Source organism: Puma concolor, chromosome D4 (genome assembly GCF_028749965.1).
Source record: "Puma concolor isolate L17-30 chromosome D4, mPumCon1.1.hap2, whole genome shotgun sequence".
NCBI lineage: Eukaryota > Metazoa > Chordata > Mammalia > Carnivora > Felidae > Puma > Puma concolor.
In genome coordinates this window covers 24,317,640-24,344,039 of record NC_141679.1, presented here as the reverse complement: position 1 = coordinate 24,344,039, position 26,400 = coordinate 24,317,640, and the positions used below count along the sequence as shown (strand labels likewise).

At 41.5% G+C, this 26,400-nt stretch overlaps 1 protein-coding gene across 2 annotated transcripts in view; it reads left to right on the top strand.

Moving 5' to 3' along the window:
- RASEF (RAS and EF-hand domain containing) overlaps positions 1 to 25,608 on the top strand; it is an 80,505-nt gene extending 54,897 nt beyond the window's left edge. The window contains exons 9-17 of one of the 2 annotated variants that reach the window (XM_025931663.2): positions 574 to 662; positions 3,898 to 4,132; positions 4,435 to 4,572; positions 4,689 to 4,836; positions 6,380 to 6,461; positions 8,106 to 8,220; positions 13,012 to 13,131; positions 15,721 to 15,797; positions 22,340 to 25,608. In XM_025931663.2, the coding sequence (XP_025787448.2) occupies positions 574 to 662; positions 3,898 to 4,132; positions 4,435 to 4,572; positions 4,689 to 4,836; positions 6,380 to 6,461; positions 8,106 to 8,220; positions 13,012 to 13,131; positions 15,721 to 15,797; positions 22,340 to 22,445 (1,110 nt within the window). In that variant the 3' untranslated portion in view covers positions 22,446 to 25,608. Of the gene's footprint in view, positions 1 to 573; positions 663 to 3,897; positions 4,133 to 4,434; positions 4,573 to 4,688; positions 4,837 to 6,379; positions 7,098 to 8,105; positions 8,221 to 13,011; positions 13,132 to 15,720; positions 15,798 to 22,339 lie in introns of those variants that run through there. The other variant, XM_086685076.1, reaches the window with a different exon arrangement.
- Positions 25,609 to 26,400: the final 792 nt, after the last annotated feature.

Here is a 26,400-nt window from a genome sequence, read left to right as displayed (position 1 = left end):
CTGAGGAGGGAGAACGCACTTCTGACTGAGGCATGCATTTAGACACAGTAAGTATTTTCTATGGTGGTAAGATTATCAGAGTGGAGGCATTAGTTTTAAAACCCTGCTGTGGAAACAAGCTAAGCCCTTCTTGGAAATTTGAGGAACTTCCCCAGAGGGCACATGCCAGAAATCCTCCTCTCCCACTTTTGGAGGTCAGCTTCCAGTTTGGGGTTCCTATGCAGTAGCTTTACATATGGACAGGTCAGTCACTCGGCCAAATTATGGTTTGAGAAGAGAGAAATCCAAAGAAGTTGGTATTGCAGGGTCCTGGCAGATGTGGGGAACTGGGATACCCCTTTATCGCTTATGCAGTAAGGCTTGGACTGAAGACACAATGAGGCAAAGGTACTGTGTGCAGGTGCCTTGTTGAAGTTTTTACCTCAGCGTCCGTACTCAACACTTACTCATGTAGGATACCAAGATTTGAATTACAGTGGAAGTTAACTAGTGTGTTGTATATATGTGTATATGTATATGTACTATATGTACCTGGCATAACAAAAAATTGCTTATATATTTTTTGTATTGCAGCGCATAAATAATATATCACCAGGGAATACAATTTCTAGAAGCAGTCCCAAATTTAATGGTCATTCCCCTCAACCTCTGGGCTATGACAGGTATGTTAACACCTACTTACTTTTTGTTTGAATTCTGGATCAAAGTTAAAAGGAAAGTGAATTTCCTTAAAGGTGAATTAATAAAATAGTAGAATCTACTTTGGGCACAAATTTCTATTTTCTGCTATGTCATTGTAAATTTCTGAAACCTGTAAAAATTCCAAGTAAAAATGTCCCAGAGAGGGCAAAGTAGTTTCCTTAAGATGTTATCATGACTTGATTTTACATGTGCTCCCCATTACCTCATCCCTCATCATGTCGTGTTCCTAAGAAATGGACTCTGAGTGCTGTTTCAGGGAAATAAATGGAATTACAGTGTAGGATGTTGATGTACGTGTGGTATATGATTTTGAGACTCTTGGCGTGATCTGTAAATGTTTAATAGCTCAGCATAATATGTAAGCTGTGTTCAAGGGCAGGGAAACTTTAAAAACAAATAGAAATATGACTAGTAGGTGTTGGTGAGCTATTGTATTGAAGCTGAAGTGAGAATTTACCTCTATTCTGAATCATATGAAGTGAAATATTGGTCCTAGCTTGAGATCTAGTGATAAGGACTGAAAGGTTACATGTATGTATACATGTGTGTACAAACACATATGTCCTTTGTCGTACTTAAAAAGTTAACTTTGGAGTGTATCAAAGTTTGTAAATAGAAGTGAGCACATAAACTCTAGGTTTCCAGCTCTCCATTTCCAGTGCAACCCTCCAATTCATGTTCATTCCCTTTGCATTTGAGAACTTTTGTTCTCAAGAATAATGTACTTACTATCCCAGAGATAGCAAGATGGTCAGGTCCCCTTTCAGAAAGGTCTGTTACCAAGGCTTATTGGTGGTCACTTTTAGGAAAATTCTATCCAGGTATCAGAAGTTTTGTTGCTCACTGATTTGTGAAATAATAAATGTGGATGGTTTATAGACGTGTAGGCAACTTGGTTGCTCTGTTACTAAGCAGTAGACATTTTTCATCTTTATTTAAATTTTTTTTTAAATGTTCATTTTTTGAGAGAGAGAGAGAGAGCAAGGGAGGGGCAGAGAGAGGGAGAATCTGAAGCAGGCTCCAGGCTGTGAGCTGTCAGCACAGCTTAACCGACTGAGCCACCCAGGCTCCTTCTTTTTAACAATGTGTGGGTGCAATGTGCTTTTTCTGGACTGATATTTAAGATCAATTCTAAGCACATAAGGGAAAAGATATATAACTGAAAATAATTTCAGAAATTTTACCATAGTTCATTCTGGAAAAGATTACACACTATGGGTAAGACTGAATAGTACTGGACTAAGAACTCCTCAACAGTAGGTTCTAAGGGACAAAGTCATCACACGCCTGTGGCTCAGAGAGATAAGAGCATAGCACTCAGGTGCTCATCACCCTGAATAGGAACCAGTGGGCCAGTGGGGTCTGGACTGATGTCCCCTTTGGAGGGTCATTAATTTGATGTAAGAAATCAACATTTAAATTTACTTTTTGATGCTAATATAAAAACTCAAAAGCACATTGTGAATTTTATTGCTTTTGTGGCCTTACTGGGTTTTAACTTGTCTATTTGTTTTAGTTTTGTGTTTTCTCTAAGATCTGTAACAAAAATATGACTTGTTCTATATTTGTACATATTTAATTATGATGAAAATATTCTTTGGGGAAGTAAGAATAGTTTACTTTTAAAAGAGTATGTCTAGAACTTGATTTTGAGAAAGTCTGATCTGTACCTATATTTTTAATTTGGAGTCTAGATATTCATGGAAGTGATTTCTCAATTCAGGATTTCACTTCTTCATTCCTTATCAAAAATCTGAATAAGTTTTTAAAAAAAGCTCTGATCAATAATTACATGGAGCTGAAGTAGTTTGTATTATATTATGAGTATGGTTTTCTTAGTTTCCTTATAGTGTTACCTAAATCAGTTTTGGAAAGAGAGTTTCATAAATTATAAAACAACAAGAAAATGTACACACACACACACACACACACACAGATAGCTAGCTACAGATATGGTGTGAATACATGCCCCAGGATATGAGCAACATATTTAGGGAGAGTTTGGTGGTTTAAGTTACTACCTTTTTAATTAATTTGACACATTTGCTAATGGCACCAAAATATTTTTGAGTTCTCAGATTTATATGGCTTATATTTACTTATATTTGAGATCACCTTCTGTTTTCTAAGCATATTAATCTCTTAATATTTTTATCTCTGTACACTTATATACCCTGCCCATTTCTCCATTCTGATGAGATGGTCTATGCCAAGTGGCCAGAATGGTCCCCAGAGTGTAGTGGTGACTAAATGAGTTATAGCCCTTGCTTTTATTTCAACATAAACTTAGGTTTTTGTGAAAATCAAATGGAAAAGCAAAAGTATATAGGGAAATAATGTGGTTTCTTTTGATTCTCCTGTTTGATGTTAATCTCTGCCTCACTTATAAGATGTTAGAGAGTTTGATAAATGGAAACATCCATAGAAGTCAGGGGATCTAGCCTTTATCCAAGTACCTTTCCTATAGGAGTCTTTCTAGACTCTGTATCAACACCTACTGGCAGAAAACTCCCAGGTCATATTCCAGTACCATACCTTTCTAATTGCCTGTCATTTTTCACCATGTTGTTTAGAAGTATGACTCCTGGAAAAGTTTATCAGTTGGCCCTTATTTTGTCTTGTGCAACTTGAGAGAATGTATTCTTCTTCATTATGTGTCGCTCTTTGAGTATTTGAGGAGAGAAACTGTTAAGACTTAAGCTGAGTTCACGAGACTTAAGCTGAGTTCACGGAACTATTTCTTGCATCTGAGTCTCATGTCACCATAGATGCCTTCGCTGTCCAGGTTCTCAGCATCTCTTTTAAGTAGAGAGTTATCCAGAAATGGACAAGCTGTTTGGAATATGGTCCAAACACATCAGAGTAAAAAGGTTCACATGTTCTGCATACATTTTTCTTAACTTGAGATTGCATTTATGCCCTGGACACTGTAATTCCTTTTGTATCAGGAAATAAAGTGGTTTTAAAAACAGCTTCATTTTTGTTAAATGTTTGATTTGAGTATCTTTATGTTAACTAATTGTTGCATGGAATGAACTGATATTGCTTTGAACATTTTGTTTCCCATGATGCATAATCATGGAATACATTGTGGTTCTTGGCCAAAGCTAGAGTGTTGATCTTCTGGAGTCCACTGCTGTGTGGTCCTGAGCTTTGTGAGCTCTCTGGTAAATCTCTCTTCCCCTTTGTCACCAGGTCATCCCGCTCTTCCTATGTGGATGAGGACTGTGACTCGTTGGCCCTCTGTGATCCAATGCAGAGAATGAATTGTGAGGTTGACAGCCTGCCTGAGAGCTGCTTCGACAGCGGCTTGTCTACCCTGAGAGACTCCAATGAGTACGACTCAGAGGTGGAGTACAAGCACCAGAGGGGACTTCAGAGGTCACACGGCACGCAGGAGAGCTTTGCGGGCGATGCTTCAGACACAGACGTAAGCCCCAGAAATCATGGTCTCCTGGGCCTTACCTTTGATAGAAATCTGTCACCCCATTTGACTTGTATCCGTCATGGGAATACGACTTAACGGTTATAAACATGAAACATAGTCAGCCGAATGGTTTTTCCCTCCACCAAGTTGGGAAGAAATTCTCACAGATTGCCATTCGGGGCTACTCTGTTCCCTAACAGCACTGACTATAGATTCAGCTACTTATTTTTCTTCTCTCTAATCCATGAGGTATATGTGTAATGAGAGACTTTGTTTTTTAATCGCTGCCTTAAAAAAAAAATTAGGTTCCTGATATAAGAGATGAAGAGACGTTTGGTGCAGAAGGCGTGGCTTCCATCTTGGACTGGAAGCCCCAGGGGCCCTCTAGCGAAGGCAGCATTGTCAGTTCTTCGAGAAAGCCCATCTCGGCACTGTCACCACCGGTAGGTAGTTGCTGAGGTATTTTATTCATGAACACTGTGAATTTTCGGTGTCATATAACTTTTTAGGAAGAAAACTGGCATGACCTTTATCACCCACTGTGGCTTTTGTCCCCTAGACAGACATGGTGGATGGTAACCATAAATCTTCCAGCTCACAGAAGGCTTACAAGATTGTGCTTGCTGGAGATGCTGCAGTGGGGAAGTCTAGTTTCCTCATGAGACTTTGCAAGAATGAATTTCGAGGAAATACAAGTGCCACTTTGGGTATGGTTCCTTCTTCAGTTGATAATGGGGAGATGACCTTGTTTAGCTTGAGTTTATTTTCTTTAGAGATTAGATACACAGATATACAGATCTCTCTCTGTATACGTACATGCGTGTGTGTGTGTGTGTGTGTGTGTGTGTGTGTGTGTGTCTCCTTGTCTGTAGAATGGTCCTCTTCTGTTTTAGTCAAGGCCCAACTTTAGGAAAAGAAGACTGACAAAGGACAAAGATAATCTACTTAGCCGGTCAGAAAAACTGAACCAAGTTCAGAGCTGGAGATTCATTTGTTCAGCAAACATTTCCTGGGTTCTGCTATGAGCCAAATGCAGTTGTAGGTGCTGAGGGCACACAATGAACAGTCAACTAAAACCCAGCCTCGAAGGAAGCTACATCCCAAAGGATGGGAGTCGGTGAAAAACAAATAAAAAAATATGAGGCTTGGAGAGAGGCGAAATCTCACACAGGGTGACCAGGGAAAGCTTTTCTGATAAGATGTCACTTGTTGATAAAGTAACATTATTTTTTTTTTTTTAATTTTTTTTTTTCAACGTTTTTTATTTATTTTTTGGGACAGAGAGAGACAGAGCATGAACAGGGGAGGGGCAGAGAGAGAGGGAGACACAGAATCGGAAACAGGCTCCAGGCTCTGAGCCATCAGCCCAGAGCCTGACGCGGGGCTCGAACTCATGTACTGCGAGATCGTGACCTGGCTGAAGTCGGACGCTTAACCGACTGCGCCACCCAGGCGCCCCTAAAGTGACATTATTAATGGCCAGTGTGTCATGGTCAAAATCATAGGCAGGTGTATGATCCCTCCCCTCCTTTACAATGGAATACATGAGTAAATACTTCTGAGAACAAGAAAAGAAGTGTCCTGATTTCCCAGATTTGCATAATAATCAGTAAATAGGGTTGAAGATATGCAAATTATCATTCACTTTTGTTCTTCATCTAAGAGTTCTTATTTTGATAACTAGAAATATTAGAACAGATTGATTACCCTCTTCACAGTGGGTGTCTTTGTAAATTTATGGTCCTTTGTTACATACCCTTCAAGATAACAAAGCTGAAAGTTCACTGTAATTTGATTCATAAAAAGACTGCAGTGTTTTGTTCAGTTGCTAAAGAGCATGGCACGTATGTGTGTCTTACCCGTATACACACTCATACACATGCACATACATACACATATGCACGTTTATGTGCACACAAGCACATACACATGCACACACACAAACACAGAGACATAACTGAGTTTGTCTGATTACCTAAGCAAATAGAACATAGATTTTCCTTTTGTCCATAGATTAAATCCTTCCCCAAGTCAGCCAACCTGCAGATGGTACATCTGTGTGCACACGTGTGGTCTGACTTGTAATTAGTATCTGAAGGTCAGTCCCCTTGAAGGCCACATTCATTCCTGTTTACCTCACTGAGCTTGGGCTTATTGGCTTTTTTCTTATCCCAGTAGTGCTTGAGAGTAAAAGAACAATAGAATTATTTACATCATGTTCCCTCATGTTCTCTTATAATTCCTTCTTAGGAGTTGATTTTCAAATGAAAACTCTCATTGTGGATGGAGAGCGAACGGTCCTGCAGCTCTGGGATACAGCTGGTCAGGAGAGGCAAGTGCTTTGGTGCTTCGGGCTCTGCTTAGGTTTGCCTAGACAAGCCTCCTAAGGTGCTTGGTGTTTTTTTCTACTCGTGATCATATAATTATATTACAGTTTCAGGAATGCGCACTTTTTGCCACATTCTTACCTCCTTCACTTACCTGTCAGTTGTCCGTGGAGATCTTTAGGCTTCCTCTGAGCCTGTGTTGACTTGGGAAAAAGAGAACAAGGGAATTTAGGTGACCCAGCAGTCCAAATGCAGTATCAGTGGGGGCAGGTACTTAGTCGGGTACAGTAAGTGATGGAAAAGAGAATCTGTCCGCTTCCTTCAGTTCAGGGGCAGAGGCACAAACTAAATGGAAGACTCATGTTGGGTGGCATTGCCTTATCTTGCATTCATTGCCAATGACCATAAGTATTAAGCACAGGTTTTAATCTTGTCTAACTCTTTGGAAATAGAATCTCTCCAGTTGTTCAACTAAGTTTGGATGCTGCCTGCCTGTGTACCAGGCACTACTCAGGCTGCTAAGATTCAGCAGTAAACAGACACAGATATGTAAAAGCTGTTCACCTGGAGCTCATATTCTGGAGCAGGCTGAGTTTCAACGTTTAAAAAACATTCATGGGGCGCCTGGGTGGCTCAGTCAGTTAAGCACCCGACTTCGGCTCAGGTCATGATCTTGCAGTTCGTGGGTTCGAACCCCACGTCAGGCTCTGTGCTGGCAGCTCAGAACCTGGAGCCTGCTTCAGTTTCTCTGTTTTCGTCTCTCTCTATCCCTCCTACTCACGCACTCTCTCTCTCTCTCTCTCTCTTTCTCTCTCTCAAATATAAATAAACATTAAAAAATTAATTAAAAAAAAACAAAAAAATATTTGTGGTTGGGATGCCTGGGTGGCTCAGTTGGTTGGGCGACCGACTTCAACTCAGGTCATGATCTCACAGTTTGTGAGTTCAAGCCCCGCATCGGGCTCTCTGCTGTCGGCATGGAGCCTGCTTCAGATCCTCTGTCCCCATCTCTCTGCCCCTGCCCTCTAAAATAAATAAACATTTAAAAAATATTTTTAAAAAAAGGAATAAAAAACATTCACGGTTGATGTGGCCTTACTGAAGATAATATAAAATAGGGCAGTTGGCTTAGAGTTGGGACATACACGTTGAGGTATATGCTCTTCCCCTCACGAGCTGCCCCTCACCCTGTGTATACAGTTTCTGGTCTGTTGCAGCCGTTGTTCTTCTTTCATGTGACACCCCCCCACCCCCGCCAAAACGGAGATTTTCTCTCTTGTGCATCTCCCTCCCTCTTCTGTGTCCCACGTGTAGGTTCAGGAGCTTGTTGCCAAGGCTGAAATTTTTAAGAAATTATGCTTCAACCTTGTCCTGGTTATGTTTTACGGTTTGCAGACATTCTTGGGGGTAGTTTGATGGAGAAATTGATTGGCTCTTGTAGATTAGCACCCCAGATTGTTGTTCAGTTACCTTCCGCTGAGACATCCCAGTCCTTGGAGGTGGCTGTTTCACAGTGACGGTTGCCGTTAGAGTCTTCTCAGGGGAGGCTTGTTCTAGAAGATGAGAAAAAAAGCATAAAAGATGAAGGGGCAGCTCCTGCCCAGTGGACTGATTAGAACCGTTACTTAACATGCTTTTCTCTTTGCCAGATTCAGAAGTATTGCCAAGTCTTACTTCAGGAGAGCAGATGGCGTTCTGTTGCTGTATGATGTGACGTGCGAGAAATCCTTTCTTAATGTACGAGAGTGGGTAGATATGATTGAGGTAAGACCTCAACACAGAGAAACAAACCAAAAATTACACAAGAGAGTCATAGGCCGTCTTGGAACGTGCGATTTCTTTTCTTGGTTGAAGTGCACACCGGTAGAGACCATTGGTCCAGGCTGTCACAGGAAGGACTGGGTGTTAGAGGGAGTTTCCAGTGACACTTGGCAGTATTGGTCTCTTCCTCAGTAGCTGGGTAGGTTTCCACAGAACCATGGATACCACTGAAGGGAGCTTCTGGGAATGAAACTTGGGGGTGTTCTTACAGATGAAATCAGAACCCTTTTGGAAGTAAATGCACATGTAGGCAGCCTGAGAAGAAGCTGCTTTTACACATGGGGTAGTGTGTAGCATGACTGGGTGTTGCACAGGGCCTTCCATGCATGCCGGACGTGTGGGTGTCGCATCACGGATGTGAGCATGTGCACGGCCCAGTTCTGTGGCACCTGCGTTCTCAGCCTTGTGGTGGCAGTAATTTGGGTATCACTGAAATACCAGTTGGTATTTTATTTATTTATTTACTTTTTAATTTTTTTTAAATGTTTGTTTATTTTTGAAAGAGATAGAGACAGAATGCAAGTGGGTTGGGGCAGAGAGAGAGGGAGGCACAGAATCTGAAGCAGGCTCCAGGGCTCCGAGCTGTCAGCACAGAGCCTGATGCAGGGCTCGAACTCATGAGCTGTGAGATCATGACCTGAGCCGAAGTCGGATGCTCAACCAACTGAGACACCTGGGTGCCCCTCCAGTTGGTATTTTAAACATATGTGGTAACATCTGTGCTCTTTTTTGTTTGTTTGTTAAATGAGATGATGCCTTTCATCTGAGGACCTTTCTTATCTTTGGTTTCATGGTGAATAATTTCTGAAAGTAGGAAATGATTTTGACCATAGTGTGCTGCCAGAGGTTATTTTTTTTTTAAGTTTTATTTATTTTTTTAAATGTTTATTTATTTTGAGAGAGAGAGAATCCTAAGCAGGCTCCATGCTGTCAGTACAGAGCTTGATGTGGGGCTCGATCCCAGAACCATGACGAGATCATGACCTGAAACAAAATCAAAAGTCAAATGCTTACCCGACTGAGCCACCCAGGTGTTTTGCTGTCAGCGTTTATTTTTTTTTTTTAATTTTTCTTAATGTTTATTTATTATTTTTGAGAGACAGAGCATGAATGGGGAAAGGGCAGAGAGGGAGAGGGAGACACAGAATCCAAAGCAGGCTCCAGGCTCTGAGCTGTCAGCACAGAGCCCAATGTGGGGCTCAAACTCACGAACCATGAGATCATGACCTGAGCCAAAGTCAGTCGCTTAACTGACTGAGCCACCCAGAGCCCCCAACAGTTATTAATCAACATAAAACTACAAGCTATGGTTCAATATACTCTTTTAATTTTTTTTTTTAACATTTATTTATTATTGAGAGACAGACACAGAACGTGAGCAGGGGAGGGGCAGAGAGAGGGGGAAACACAGAATCATAAGTAGGCTCCAAGCTCTGAGCTGTCAGCACAGAGTCCGACACGGGGCTCGAACTCACAAACAGAGAGATCATGACCTGAGCCAAAGTCGGTCACCCAACCAACTGAGCCACCCAGGCACCACTCAATATACTCTTTTAGGAAAAATAAAATTAAAAAAAAAATAGTGGCTAATATAATTTTTCAATTAAGTCCATTATCTATAATTTTTAACAGGCATGAAATAGTACAGTGGTGGCTAAACACAGAACTGATTGCTGTATGATACCAGGTTAGCCTCTAGATTCTTCATTTGGGCCTATTTAATACCCTATCAAAAATAGAATTAATGATCTCTTTCTAACTAAAGAAGTGATGTGAGAAATGACAAAGAAATGTGCATTTTGTTCTACTGAAATATCATGACTTAAATTTGTTATAAATAACGATGAAAGTGTGTTGACATTTATGTAGGATTTTTATTTCACAAAACTTTCCACATGTTATATTCATCTCTGTAATGTATCTGAGAAAAGAAGTAAAAAGTGTAATGTTTTTCTCACTTTTTTATGTGAAACTTGAGGTAGAGAAAGAATAGGACAATGGCTTGTGGTTATTTAGAGGTTAGGAGTTGAATGGGGAATTGGCTCTCCTGATTCAACCCTGGTTGCTACTGGGATAAAGCGCCAGAGTAAGCAGTGGGTGGAGAAAAGCTTTTGAGGTCCAGAAAGGAATTCCAAGGTACCATCAGTGAACAGAGGAAAAGCAGCTGCTCAAGGGAACAGACAGACCTCCCTGGGACAGAGCGATGAGTCCAGAATGACATAATCCCAGCAAACTCATACCCCACAGAAATTCAAAATCTATAGCAAAACTTTTTGTTGTTAAAACTATCAGACTTAGTCGTTGTTTTTTGTTTGTTTGGTTTTTTAATTGTTGTTGTTGTTTTTAGACTTAGTCTTTAAGTCTTTGGATTTATGCTCAAGGCAAGGAGGCCTAAAGGCAAGGTCAGCCCATGTTGAAACGGCCCTTAGTGACCAGTCACAGCATGTACCAGGACCTCATAATTTGCCGTGATTTGCTAATCACCAACACATGATAAGTGACCTTTTTAGCTCTTTGGATCACCTTTCACAGGGTCTGGAAAGGATGAAAACTGTATTGAAGATGAATGATTGAATTTGCAATGAGGAAAAATTAGATACCAGTTGGCATTAGACTTTCACCTTCAGAAAAAAACAAAGTGTGATAAACCTTTGCCATGGCTCACTCTAATTTGAGGAAATTCTACAGGGACAGTTTATTTATTTATTTATTTAAATGTTTATTTTTGAGAGGGAGAGAGAGAGAGCGAGCAAGAGCAGGGAGGGGCAGAGAGAGACAGAGGATCCAAAGTGGATAGGAAGCGGCCTCTGCACTGATAGCAGAGTGTCTGATGTGGGGCTCGAACTCAGGAACCATGAGATCGTGACCTGAGCTGAAGTTGGCCACTTAACTGACTGAGCCACCCAGGCATCCCCTGTAGGGACAGTTTATATGGCCACTATAAATATGGGTAGAAACTCAGATTATGATTGTTGGGGTAAGCCAGAGGGTTGTAGTAGAACTTCAGCGGTGAACAGACCCTCTGAATTATTAATGAATACACTTTGATAAAAACCACTGGGTTACAAAATCGTGCAACAAAATTAGGGATAAAGTTAAATTTTGGCCATTTACTCACCTGTCGTGAATAATGTATTGATTGAATAATTGGGTGAAAGTTGAAGGGAGGAGACACTTGAGATGTGGGATCTCTTCCTGACTTTTACACGTTCAAGAGCATTTTGGGAGTGCCTCCTTTGTGCACGTATTATTCTAGAGCCTGCAGTGTATCCATTAATAAACGGAGAGCCCTATCCTTACGGAGCTTGCACTCTAGTAGGGGAAACATAACTAGCAATAAATATGTAAAATAAATAGAATGGTAGAAAATAACAAATCTTGTAGCAACAAGAAGAGGGCAGGGGAAGGGGCCTGATGATGAGGCACTGGACCGCAGGTGGTGTGGTCAGCGTGGCCTCCCTGGAAGGTGAAGTTTGAGTCAAGACCTGAAGGAACTGCCAGTCTTTACTGGAATGACTTTGGGAAGTCATTTGGATGCTTGGGTTCTTGGCTTACTTAAGTGAATATTTGTTTAATGGCTTCCAAATGGTGCCCCCTTGGAACCTGAGCAGTTTGCCCAAGAAGCACAATTAATTAACACGTTAGTGGATGGAGTGCCTAGTTTCTGGGAGGGCCTTTTATTTCCTTTCCCCCTTTGCTGTTATCACACTCTGGTGCAAGGAAAATGGTCTGAAGAGAAAGGAAGTCAGGTATAATGTCATCATTTTTAATGCTTATTTCTTGATCTCATGACAGGTAGGGCACCAAACTGAAAGAACACCTCGTATCTTAGACACTGCAAAGGGCATGTCCCATGTGCCTTAGTCGGGGCTCCTGCTTCTCGTGCTTAGGAACCAGAACCCTGTTTTTCTGTGCTGGTCAGGTCATCTTCCTCTGTTCTCATCAGCACCTTTTGAGGTCAGGTGTGCTCTTACTAACTCCTTCATTTTACAAGTGGGGAAACTGAGGCAGAAACATGAAGAGATTTGCCTGATTTCACACACCCACACCGGCAGCCCGGTGGTGGGAGTGGGGGGGCCTCAGCTGTGCTTCTCTCATTTCACGCTCTGCCAGCTTGTGTGGTCCCAGATGGTGGTACAGTTTGTGTAAGTTGATTTAGGAGCGTTATCCTTACAATTGATTCCTTTGAATGATTGGTAATTAACTCTTGTAAGAAAAATGAACCTTTTAGAACCTTCATATTTTGCTTTTGTTGTAAACCAGACAGCAGTGCATGTGGAGCCCTCAGGCTCTGTTTTTATCCCATTATGGCTGAGGGATTTCCTATGTGTTTTGTACCTGAGATAACGAAGTTGACTGGTCATCACCGCTCACTGGAGTGAAAGCTGCAGAAAATGCTGTGGGCGCCACAGCCAAATATAATTCTGTGGTCATGCCTCTTGAGTTTATATTGGTTTGTATGGTGGCGGGGGAGGGGGGGGTGGAGTGCATTTGGACCGTGGCCTGGGCCTTTACAAGTTCTTATTTGGCTTCTCTGAATTTCAGTGTTCTCACTTGGCAATGGGAAGAAGTCTGACTCTTTTTAGAGATATTTTGAGGCTTAAAGATCGTCCCTCTATGTCACTTGGCACCCGAGGGGCATTTGGAGAATGGAAGCTGCGGTTGGTATTGCTGCTCTTGTCAGTGGAACTTGTTCGGTGTTTGATGAACACACAATTTTATTCTTTATGGCAGGATGCAACCCAGGAGAGCATTCCTATCATGTTGGTGGGAAACAAGGCTGATCTTCGTGACGCTGCTGCAGCAGAGGGACAAAAGTGTGTCCCAGGATACTTTGGAGAAAAGCTAGCCATGGTAAGGGTAAAAGTGGGTCTATTGGGATAGACCTTAGCAGTTCATGAGCTTTGTAGTTTATGGCCCTTCACTTTTGTCTACATTCACTTTAAGAGGTATTTTGGCAAACCTCCATCCTTTTTTAAAACTTTTTTTTAAACGTTTATTTATTTTTGAGAGAGAGAGATACAGAGTGGGAGTGGGGGACGGGTAGAGAGAGGGAAACACAGACTCCGAAGCAGGCTCCAGGCTCTGAGCTGTCAGCACGGAGCCCGATGTGGAGCTCGAACCCATGAATGGTGAGATCATGACCTGAGCCAAAGTCAGATGCTTAACCAACTGAGCCCCCCAGGCACCCCAACCTCCATCCTTTTTGATGGGTCTCCTGTCCTTATTCAGGCAGAACTCCGCTCACCTCCCTTTAATGGATGTAGTTGTACCAAGGATTTAAACCTCTCATGGAAGTAAAATGACCACTTGGTCATCCTCCAGTGGAGAACATTGACAAAGAGTAGCCAGAGTTATCCTGCCTTCCTCCCCACTCTCTACCAGTTCCTGGACTCCTGTAGTTCTGGAATCAATGTCAAGGAAAAAGAAGGGTTTCCTGTTTAGAAAACGTGGTTGAGTTCCAGAGGTTTACTGTGCCAAAGGGCAGTGTGTCACTTGGGTGGAAGAGCATTGGGAAACTTGTTGTTGTTGTTTTTTTTTCTCTAAGATTTGTGCTTAGTTGAATAGTCTAAATTTGGTTATGCACTTGAATAGAGGATGAAGCCCATGTCTATCCAGCCTATTACCATGGGAAGTGTTTATTCTACCATTATTACCAGTGTGTGAGAATGCTCCAGGGCCCTCTCACGACCTGTCCTTCCCCAACAAGGAATCAGAGGTACTTGGGTCGAATAAATTCATGCCCTAACAGTCTGATCTGATAATGTGGTCATTGTTGTCTGTCATCAGCACCATGGAAGAGCTGCCCTGTAGCATGGACATGCGGGCTTGAACAATGAGTTTCAGTGTCACTATTTTCAGTTGGAAAATATTTCTTGATTTAAATCTTGGAATTGTGAGCCTAACATGCTAAACATCAGAACCAGGCAGTGAAATACAGAGGGGATTCATTCAACACACGCTTCATTGTATCCACTTCATTGTGTGCTGAGCAGAGACTAGAGCACAAAGCAGACAGTCCTTGTCTTCATGTAGTTTATTTCTGGGGGAGATTTATGTAAAACTTACATAATGCGCGTGCCACATTGTCCCACACACCCCCTTGAGAGCACATCATTCCTGGCCATATGCCAGGTTTATTCCCATCTCACGATTTCTGAGTTCCCAAGGTTTGTTTACCTGTGTGTCTTGTGACCCCTACCCCTGTGCATCTGTGGAGGCAATCTCTGTTTCACCCCCTGACATCCTAGCTCTAGAACTCAGCAGCAGTGCTCCCCATTTCCACTAGAATTTTGTGATTTTTTATGCATTTTCTGTGGAATCCACAGGGGCTCATGGGTGAAGGTCCCACTGTGGAGTGGAATCTTTCCCCATTGTGTCGTTCTCTCTCTCCATGCTCCAGAGCAGCCATTACATCCTCCCCTTGTCCCACATGGACAGTGTTGCCCACACCCAGGCCTTTCCTGAGGGAAATTGTCTCCAGGCAAAGACACAAAAGTAACTTCATCCATTACACTTGTGGCAAGTGCAATGCAGGAAAACCACACAGGGCTGTGCAGCAACTTGTCAGGGTGAGACAACACTGAATCTTAACCTCCGGGGAGATTACCTGAAAACCCCAAAGGGTGGTAGGAGTCAGCCTGCAGAAGGGGTTTGATGGGGGAAGGGCATAACCCAGGTAAGGGAAACAGCAGGTGCACAGGTCCCGAGGTAGGAGGGAATTTAGAACATTGGGGAAATGGAGGGAAGGTCAGGGTAATTGGAGCATTGTGAGTGAGGGGAGATGATGGCAGGTAAAGCTGGGGGGTGGGCTGGGACTGCATTGTCAGCCGTGGTGAAGCACTTGAGCGTTACTTGAGGAGGAATGAGAAGCATTGAAAGGTTTGAAGCAGGAGAATATGATCTGTGATCATCATATACATAACTGCTGGGAGGTTGAATAATAGAGGCCTAGAAGATGTCCATTGGTTTTAGCAACATGGAGGTTGCTGAATCTTGATAGGAAAAGATGATAGTGTGAAGGGATGTGTGTTAGCTGCTGGCCCAAAGGACACATACTTTTGATGGACATTTAATTCGTGAGTGGTTACCTTAAACTATCATTTTTACTTCTCTCAGATGATCTTTTAGAGAACATTTGTAGCAACTGCGATAGGACTGTGGGAAGAACCTTAAAACATGAAATTGTGTACAGTGCTTACTTTTAAGGCAAAATAAAATTCCTCTGACTAGAAACTGTTTCTGGCACAACTACATTCAGATTCACTCTTTCTTAAAGCATTGAAACTCTGAATCCAGTTTCTTGGCTATTAACATCCTCAACAGAAGAGTATTTTTATTTTATTGGTTGGTTTTAAAAGCTAAAATTCCGGGAGACCTAAGAAAGAGACCTGAGAGAGAGAGAGAATTCTTCATTTAATTGTGTGTATTTCTTTTCTACAGACCTATGGGGCATTATTCTGTGAAACCAGCGCCAAAGATGGCTCGAATGTAGTGGAAGCTGTTCTCCATCTCGCTCGGTAAAGTGCTGCCTCATATTTGGAAAACTGGAAGTAGGATTGAATTTCCGTGTAGTTGGTGCATGTATCAAATTTCTTGACCGTAACATGAATATACATTCGAAAACACAAGTCTTGTATTTAGTAGTGGTGAGTGAAACAATTGAGCACAGATTTTATAAAAACTGGTAATGCTGCCTCTGCACTGTGAATGTTGGCAAAGTACCTTTACTGCCAAACAAAACAGGTGCATCTGAGGTGTCGTTGACATTTCTGCAAAATGTCACTGCAAAGCTAATAGTTGACTTGTATGAATCATTTCCAGGAACCAGATTTTAAACACAAGAGACTATTATGAAATTATCTATTATGACATTTTCCTGGGTAAAGGGAAAAAAAAAAACCTCAACAAAGCAAATTGTATGTCATGCCAGTTGGAAGCACCTTGTTAAAATTATTAGTCAGATAATTACTAAGCTAAGGTAATGGTGTTAATAATAAATAACACTTTGGGATATAGATTAGAATGAAAATTATATCATTGAGGAACTTGAATGTAAATGTGAGTGTTTTAATCCTTGGAGTAAATTTAATTTTTAGGAAATAACAGTATTATCTGTTAGATCTCTCTTTTTTGCCTAGTTTTCTGCCACAAATGAAAAGATGATTCTTTACTGGCCTAAAGGAATTAAATATCCAAAAAAAAACAGGAAGGAAAGGAAAGGAAAAAAAGAAAATGTACATTAGCAAGATTCAGGCCAGTGATCTTTAATTACTGACAAAGCCATAATTTTAGTGTAATTTGTGTAGGTTTTTTTTCCTGGTCATTTGTGAGGTTTTACAAGAATCTTTTTTTAAAAAATTTTCAATGTTTTTATTTATTATTTTTGAGAGACAGAGACAGAGCACAAGCCCAGGAGGGGCAAAGAGAGAGGGAGACACAAAATCTGAAGCAGGCTCCAGGCTCTGAGCTGTCAGCTCAGAGCCTGACATGGGGCTTAAACCTACCGACTGTGAAATCATAACCTGAGCTGAAGTCGGATGCCCAACCGGTTGAGCCACCCAGGCACCCCTACAAGAATCTTAATTTTAGAAGGATAGTTGGCTTGCTAATATACATTGACAAGTAAAATACCTTGCAGTGTTTTAAGTGCTGCTTTTATATTGATGACTTGGTGTTTCTAGTGCTTACTAGCTGCTTCGACTGGGGCCTTGGGCAAGATCCTTGCCCTCACTTGAGAGAATCAGGAAATGGGCCCCAGGACTTTTTTTTTAAGACTATTTATTTATTTTGAGAGAGAGTGCGCAGGCACACACATGGGGTGAGGTTGGGGGTGGGGAGAGGCAGAGAAAGGAGAGACAGAGAGAGAGAGAGAGAGAGAGACAGAGAGAATTCCAAACAGGTGCCACACTGTTAGCATAGAGCCTGGTGGGGCTCGATCTCATGAACCATGAGATCATGACCTGAGCCAAAAATCAAGGGTCAGATGCTTAACTGACTGAGCCACTCAGCTGCCCCAGGAAATTAGCCCAGGATTTTAAATGGCCTGTCTTTAAAAATTATCTCCTTTGCTATCAGTCCAAGATAGAGAACCACCTTTCCCCACCACACTGGAAATCATCTTTGTTTAAAGCAAAAGCAGTGCTAACTTTGAGTGTGACCTAGAACAGGTAGAAAAAAGGTAAGCATTAAACATTTGTAGATTCAGGGGAATTACTTGGTTTTCTGCCTGTGAGTCGCAGGGAGAATCATGGGCTAGTATTATATTTGTCAAACAAGAACCCAAGTAAAACCTTTGTAAGTTGGGTGAAATAAGTGACTTCGTGCACCTCTGTGTGCATAGGGGCCTCCTGCCATTTTGACCAAGGAAGGCTCACTCAGTAGAGGTGGTGAGAGATTCAGCGAAATGCACGAAAGATGGATTCATTGCTGAACTATTAGTTGTTTACACTTTTCCAGGTGGTCATATGGTGTTTCACTGCAGTATACCTGGGGATTCCAGGGTGGAGGTGATGCACTTGCTGGGCTCGATGGGTGTGGGAAGGGCCTGCCTGCAGGTCTGCAGAACATTGCAGGGCCCGAGGCTGACCTGGAACCCCAGGGGAGGTGGAGGGAGCCTTAGCTTTGGCAGTGGGGAGAAAAGGATGCTGTACGTCAGGCCCCCTGTGAGGCTGTCATTTGCTGCCTAGCTTTTGGAAGACTGTAGTGTCAGGAGGCTCAAAGTCCAATCTTAAATCTGCCCTCGCACAGCCATGGAGTCTCCTCTCGGCCTCTCTAATCTGTAAAATGAGGAAGGAGCCTGGAGGAAACGACCCCCAAGGTCCTTCCGGTTCTGACAGTCCATGGTTCTGTGTATAATAGCCAGTAGTCCACTGAATCCCATAATCACTGTTTAATGCTGAATTGTCTTCACGGGGTCATATTAAAGTTAAATGACTCCAAATTGCCACAGTCACACCCAGAGCACAGAATCGATTCCCTTTATTGTATTGTAAAGATGGGAGAGGCTGTGAGCCGCCTGTGCCTTTTCCCCATCTGCTCCCGCCCGGCGCCCTGTTTACCATGCAGCATCCGCACAGCCATGTGCTTCTTTCCTTAGAACACCTGTGTGCAGAGGCATTTTGATAACGAGGTCACTTCTCGTGAATCACTTATCAAGGAGTTCTTTTATTGTTGTTATTGCATTGTGGCCTGGTGCAAGGCCTCTGGTTTAGTTACGTTAGCGATGTGTTAAATGTGAAAATTACAAGTAGGGCAAACGTGTAAATGCTTGAATTTGCTTTCTATCCTGCCTTCAGATTTGCTTGTCAAAGTACCTATGTCTTGAAATGGCAGAGTCACCACAGGTGAAACTATCATTTTTAAAAGTTTTTCATCCTTCAGAAAGCTATGTATCATCCAAAGCATGTCACATTCTCGATTTGGATCTCACAAGATAATTCCTGTCGTGGCCCCTTTCACACTGTGTTACATCTTAAAACGTGTACTATAAGAGTTTATGAATTTGCACTGTCTGAAACAGAATTCTGTTTTGAAAGGAGGCCATAAATGTCTGGTTAACACCTGCAACTACTAATACTGCTTTTTCTGGAAACCTCTCAATCCCAGGAAAAGTTTCTCCTAGAAATGCAGTTTCCTTGTAATGCTGACGGGACATCTGTCACAATCATCATCCCTTGGCAGGTGAATTTGCCATACCAGGACCACAAGCTTTAAGCATTTTGCACTAGATTCAAGTTCCAGGGGCATTTAATTGATCAATGGCCTAAAAATTGAAAAAAAAAAAAAAAACCCACAAAAAATGCTTAGGTTGATATTATCAGTTCAGCCGAGGAGCTGAGCCTGTGGGTGTAAATCCATTCATGAGACTGACTCACCTAAAATGCAGCTGTTAGGCATGTGGTAGTTTTTGGAGAGATAGTCTAGTTTTCCCAGCCTTAACACTGTTGATTTCCTTAAAGTGGGACATGCCTGCATTTATGATCGATTAAAGAAACCCGAAGGCCGGATAAAAAATGTGGGTACATGTTTTTCCTCCTTAATATTTGTTTTCACGTTCTATAATGTCTGCATTATATGAGCATTCAGCCCATGGAGGCCCCATACATGATTCAGTAAAGATACCGAGGAAATAAATATGAGACAGGCCATGCAATTTAACATGAGAGGAAGAGGGGCGCCTGGGTGGCTCAGTCGATTGAGCGTCCGACTTCAGCTCAGGTCATGATCCTGCGGTTCATGAGTTCAAGCCCTACATCGGGCTCTGTGCTGACAGCTCAGAGCCTAGAGCCTGCTTCAGATTCTGTGTCTCTCTGTCTCTTTGCCCCTCCCCTGCTCATACTGTCTTTCTCTCTCCCTCTCTCTCTCTTTCTCTTTCTCTCTCTCTCTCTCTCCCTGTCTCTGAAAACAAAAAAATAATAACATGAGAGGAAAAGAAGAAACATATGACCAGGCAGCCAGATGATTGTAGCTGATAGAGGCTGTTGGAACCCCCAGAAGGAGAGACAGGAGTTGTCTTGTGAAGGTGCTATGATTATTATACCCATTCTACAGATCAGAAAATGGAGAACTAGAGTGCTTGATCAACTTGCTCAAAGTGACACAGCCACTAAGTGGCATCATTGGGACTTGTCACGTGAATCTGAAGCGTAGGCTTGTCACTTCAGTGTTGGCAGTCTCAGGATTGCATTCCACATACTCTTCTTTACTCTCTCTCCACCTAATGCCTTCTGTCCCCAGTGTTTCTAGAACTGTCTCTAGCTGGTGACTTCCACTTTCTGTATTTTTAACCTCCACTTCTTTTTAAAATTCCAAAACCACATCCCCAACCCATCAACAAGTAGAAATTCTGAAGGCATGACTGTATCCAACATGTCTAAACCCTCACAGCCTGGCCTCACCTACCTTTCTGGTGGCATCTCTTATCTTGCTTCCCAAAGGAGTGATAATCTGTGGACACAGTCAAACTTTATTTCTAGTTGTGGCCAGGCTCTTTTATGTTTCCTTGCCTTTATGCGTGCTGTTCCCTGCACCTGGACTCTCCTTTCCTCATTAACTGAAGGCCAATCCCTGTCCTTTTTTTTTTTTTTAATTAAAAAAAATTTTTTTTTTACATTTATTTATTTTTGAGAGAGAGACAGAGCACAGGTCGGGGAGGCGCAGAGAGAGAAGGAGACACAGAATCCGAAGCAGGCTCCAGGCTCCGAGCTGTCAGCACAGAGCCTGACATGGGGCTCAAACTCACAAACTGAGATCATGACCTGAGCCGAAGTCGGATGCTTAACCAACTGAGCCACCCAGGAACCCTTCAATCCCTGTCCTTTTAAGAGATCCTTCCATTGTCAAAGTCTCCATGAAGCTGTCTCCATAAAGCCTTCCTTTCCTGCAGGCCAGCACGACTGTGGTATACCCTTTGTATTCCCACATCACACTGTGTATGGGCATTAACAGCTCTCTCAGGGCCTTGTAATGATTTGTTTAGACTTTCTCCCCCTCAAAGCTCACAGAGAGGGTCCCAGAGTTTGTTGAATGACCAAATGTCTGAGATGATGCAGTTGGAAGTTGTATCACTTTCCTGTTGTTGCTGTGATGAACTCCCACGAACGTAGTCCCTTAAGCAGTACAAATTTATCATGTTCCGCTTCTGGTGGTCAGAAGTCTGAAATGAGTCTCGTGGGCTGTTCTAGGTTGGCTCGTGTTTCTTCCTTCTTATCCTGAGTCTTTGTTTCCTTACCTGTGGAGAGAGGATAATAGTACTCACCTGTCAACCTGTCAGGGTTGCATGTGTGTTTATGTTGTGTGCATGTGAGTGTGCATTAGATAAGAAAAATGTAAAAACGTAAAGCCTAGCATTTATTAGCTGGCCTTCAGCAAGAATTAATTTCTCTCTCTTTTTTTCTTCCACTGAGGCATCTTCTTTCGAATTCACAGTATAGTGGTTTTCAAAAGTTATTAGCAAAAATGAGCACCTTCTGGAGTTGTGCTGACCAATTCAGACATTCCAGAAGTGTGGCTAACCCAAATTAAGATGTGCTGTAGGTATTAAGTATATGCTGGATTTTGAAGACAGTATAAAAATTATAAAATACTTCATTACTGTTTTTATTGATAATAAATGTTGAAATAACAATATATTTGCTATACTCATTTAAATCAAATATATTAATAAAATTAAATTTGCATGTTTGTTTTTACATTTTTTGATGTGGTCTCTAATAAATTTAAAATTGCATATGTGGATTATATTCTATTTCTACTGAAATATATTGCTGTACTAGGAATATGCCAGTCCTTAGTAGTTTCAGGTGGGACTTCAGGGTCCCTGCATGTTTCACGAGCATCCCAAGGAATACACGTGGAAGGATCTTTCCCTAGGAGACTTTTGCAAGATTTTACAGATCTTTTGTCATTGTTGCCTCTGGCTGTTAATTCTAAGAGAAATTTAGGAAGATTTTTCTTTTTCTGGATTTTAACTTAAACATTCATCACGACATCCATGATCATGTATAATTAAAGAATGCTTATAAAATTATCGTTGTTTTCATGAAGGTCAGCGAGCATGAGTCAGGGATGGAAGCCAGGTTCCAGAGTATTAAGGAGTGAGCTATGCATGCGGGAGACAATAAAGTATATGAAACCACCAGAGAGAGCAAGAGTAGGCTGTGTGTGTGTGTGTGTGTGTGTGTGTGTGTGTGTGTGTACCTATGCACATGTGTGTGTGCCTGCCTTGTGCACGTGTGAGTGTGGCCTCGTGCTCAGAGCACAGCTCTGTGTCTCCTCCAGCTGCCTGACTGAAGGGAAATTTCTTAACCTTTTTTTTTTTGCCTTGGTTTCATCATATATCAAATGGGGCACAACAAATTCATATGGTCCTGGTGAGGATTAAGACAGTCAATACCTATAAAGCATTTACCACAAGGTCTGGGTGGCACACAGCAAATGCTCAGCAGTGTTGTTTTTATTTCTACAAAGCCATTTGTGGTTCGGTTTTGTACCTCGATAATTCATTCTCTTTCTCTTTCTCTCTTCCTATCTCCCTCCCTCCCTTTCCCCCTTCCCCCAGGGAAGTGAAAAAAAGAACTGATGAGGATGACAGCAAATCCATTACCAATCTGAGCGGGACCAGTTCCAAAAAGTCAACCCAGATGAAGAACTGTTGCAGTAGTTAAATCCCACACATCCTTGGCCTCTCAAGTCCCAGAGTGCTAAGTTCCCATGACCTGTTTGCTTCTTGCAGAGTGGTACATCCTACAGACACTGCCTGTGGGAAGTTACAGTGTGGGAGTCTGAATCGTGCTCTAGATCTCTCTGGAGCCCTGGCTTTTTGCTATGTTTCAGTGAATGATTTGGGCCCCCTGGTTAAATATACTTGTCCTTGCAGAGTCTCCAAGATAATGTGTAAAAAGTGATAAAAAAAAAAAAAAAAAGTCACCTGCTCAGATCAAAGCTGTAGAAGAAACTGACATAATTAGATTCATGTGTAGCTGACTTTGTAGATAATCCATGACAAAATTTTATTTCAAATATTCGATAATAGAATATTAGTAAAAAGGGGTTACCATCCTAGCTTTACTGCTAACTAGCCTGTGGCCTGAGATCTGTCAGCAACCCACATTAGATCTGTTTCCTCATCTGTGAAACAAGCATCTTGGCCTTGCGGGCCTTGACCTCTCAGATTTTGTGCGCTGTAAGGAGCGGGAAGGAGCCCCTGCTGGCCCACAGTTAATAAGGACTCTGGTTGGTTGTACTTTTTAAATATTGGGGATATTGACTTTTCTCATTTCTGAAACAACAGAACTTGAGAAAAAACATGGTAATGTGTTAGGCTCCAGTGGAGACAGAAAAATCTATTTTTTTATATATATAAAGAAAAAAACATTTTTTTGTGACAAAGAGTTGGAAAAAAATGGTACTGTAATCTCAGAATACTTACAAAATCCATGGTTTAGAGTCAATGTTAAAAATTCTAATGAAAATTTAAGAGGCCACATACTACTAAAAATGCAATGCCCAGGAAAGTTGTCACTCTTTACTTAAAAATATATACCAGTAAGTCATGACCATGGATTGGGGACATACAGGAACTGGGAGTGACTGCTAATGGGTATGTGGTTTCTTTGGGGGATGAGAATTTTCTGGAATTACATTGTGATAATGGTTGTACAACTGTGAATATACAAAATAACACTGAATTATATAATTTAAAATGGCTGAAGTTTATGGCATGTGAATTATACCTCATTAAAAAAAAAAAAAAACACTACCAGTAGAAACAATTTAACATTTTGCCAAATGAAAATGTGCATGCTTGATTCCTACCTTCCCATGGTTTACAAACATAATCTCCAATACAGTGCAAATCCCTCAACTCCCTAGTTGCCAGCATTTGCTTCCTGAAATAATGAACAGTGATAGAAATGTGTGGTTTTGGAAACTCAACTCTTCAAAAGAGGAATTGTCCTTAGGAATGGGAAGTCCAAGTCCTTTGTTGAATGTGACTAGTGACTCCTCCTCACCAACATCTTGGTTGGCCTTGCTCTTCTAGAACCTGCAGTGCCTCCCAGATTTCTCCACCGAAATGTCGCTAGCAGCTGAGAGAGTCGACACCTGACCCTAGAGAGAAGCCTGGTTTTGGTGTTTGGTTTTCAGTGGTCTTGAACCAATTAAGTTATTTCCAATCAGACGTTTGAACTTACCTTGGTTCATATAGGTCCAGGTTCCAAGCAGTCTGCTGAAAAAACTTAAAGAATAGTGGTTATTTATGGTATTATGTGAGCTAATAACGTTCCTTTTTGCTGAATTAAAAGAATCCCATGTAGCAGTTTTCTCCTGTTTATGATTTTTATGATCAAACCTTAAATTCCCTAGCTTCATTTTTTTTAAATGAAAACTGACAGATATGTTACACACACAGGTTATAAATAACCACAGCATCCTTTAGCTTTGAAAAGCTTGCCTTTTCTCTATTGACATCTAGCCCCCCCTCCCCCCTCCCCCCACTGGAAAGTTTGATCTATCCTCAGCAACTCTACCATGCATTTCTGTTGTGTGGTTTTGGTTGCAGAAAAAGAAGTTTATAGTTTTGACTGAAAAGAATGCCTTGCTTGTCAAATGGAACAGGGCAGGGAGGTGGTTATTTTGGGACTATGGTGAGATGCAGATTTGGCCACTGCTGTTTGTCTCTGTGGCACTTTTTGGAGCCCAGGTTAGAAAGGATCTTCTGTGTTGACATAGGGGACACATGTTCAGGTGTTTGGTGCAGTTGCACAAAACTGTGTTAATATACATGTTGTGTTGCCTTTATTTATTTTCCCCCAAAGTGTCTCTCTGTGTTTGTATGACGGTCTGTACTTAGAGTATACCTTTGATACAGAAGTATTATCTTCGCTTTTGCCTCTGGATTGTATGGTTAGTACACCCATAGATTCGGAGATTACAAAGGCACCTTTAATAGACAAAGCAATCATCTTTATTTGAACCTAGATAAATATTTTGGCAATAAAATCCAAATTAGAGACTTACAGCTTTGGTTAGCAATCTTGTTTAAAGAAAAGCTACTTGAAAGTTCTTTCAGCTGCATTGGTGGGAAATCATAATTATTACTCACATTTGATTTCATGAAGGTGTTCTCAAAGTTACAGTGTATTTTTGGTAAGAAAAAAATATTTAATGTTTTTAACTTAGACTTATTGTGACACAATTGCATAGTCCTGTGCAGCTAACTCATCTTGACTCAATTTTTCCTTTGAGAGCTTTTAAAATCACAATTCTATTATGCTCCTTTTTTTATGCATCCTGACACATTGGATAATATTTTAATTTCATCATGGAAAAGAATGTTGGATAAGGAGACATTTTTCACTGTTAACTTTTAGCCTCATGCATTTTCATAATTTATTTTTTCCACTTGCTGCTTTATATGACATATGTGACATTTGATTATTTAATACCAAATGTGATTTGCATAAACCCAAGTCATACAACCCTCTTGCTGAAGATAAAATTGAGGTTAAAAGATAAAGATTTATTTTCATATTTGTACAGTGATCGGCTTCAGAGTGAAGGCTTTTGTGGGCTTTTATTGTATATGTGTATAAGTAATTTCATATGTATATATTAAGTAGGCCTCTGGGTATTGAATAATTGTTTCATGATTTTGATTTATATGGTTTACATTTTCATAGTATTGGCCATATTTCGCTTATACTGTTTATTTCTCTTCAAACCATTAATAATTATACCATAAAGTGTAATTTTTATAGCAATGCAAATGTCTAAGGAACTACAAATATTTTCTGCATTGTAAATTCAGTAAAGCACGCTTCTGTTGGCCTTTGGGGTGTTTCCTTCAGCTTTCCTGCAGGCATCCCTAAATAACTTTAATTCTAGGATGTGCCTACATGAAATCATGCCTCTAAAACACTTGCCTTATCTGGCCTGGACAGCAGCTGGCTAGAGAAACAAATAACACATGGTTTACTTGGTGCTACGGTACAGCCATGTCACCTTGGCCAGTGGGGCAGCACGTCAACCAGCTTGGGATGTGACAGCCAGGAATTGGGAGGCTTTGCAGGAAAATTTCAGGGCATGTTCTGGCCATCCTCATGACCTCAGGGGTTAGTGCCTTTCTCCAACACTCATTCTGCTCCTTCCGTTCCCCACACTGCCTGGCCAACTCCTGCTTGTCCTTGGGTTTTAGCAGAAACGTCACTTTCTTCGGGAGTCTTCCCTCACAACCCCCTAAAATAGGATGAGGCTTCCTGCCCTCACTTGTGTAGCATCCGTTGGAACTGATTGGCATCCTTATTGCCCTTATACTTGTTTAACTAGACACATGCCCTGAGCCTTTTGCTGCTGCCTCCCTTCTGCTGCATGCAGTGCTTAAATAGGGGAGCAAATAACTAACTTTAAATAAGGCAGGCTTTGCAAAGGGTTTCTGCAGACATAGATGCACGTACACAATAGTCATGGACAGTGTAATCAGGAGGCAGCATATTTTATTTTCTATTTATTTTGAGAAAGAGCACTAACTGGCTAGAGGGGCAGAGGGAGAGAGGGAGAATATTAAGCAGGCTCCATGCTCAGCATGGAGCCGGATGCAGGGCTCCATCCCACGACCCTGGC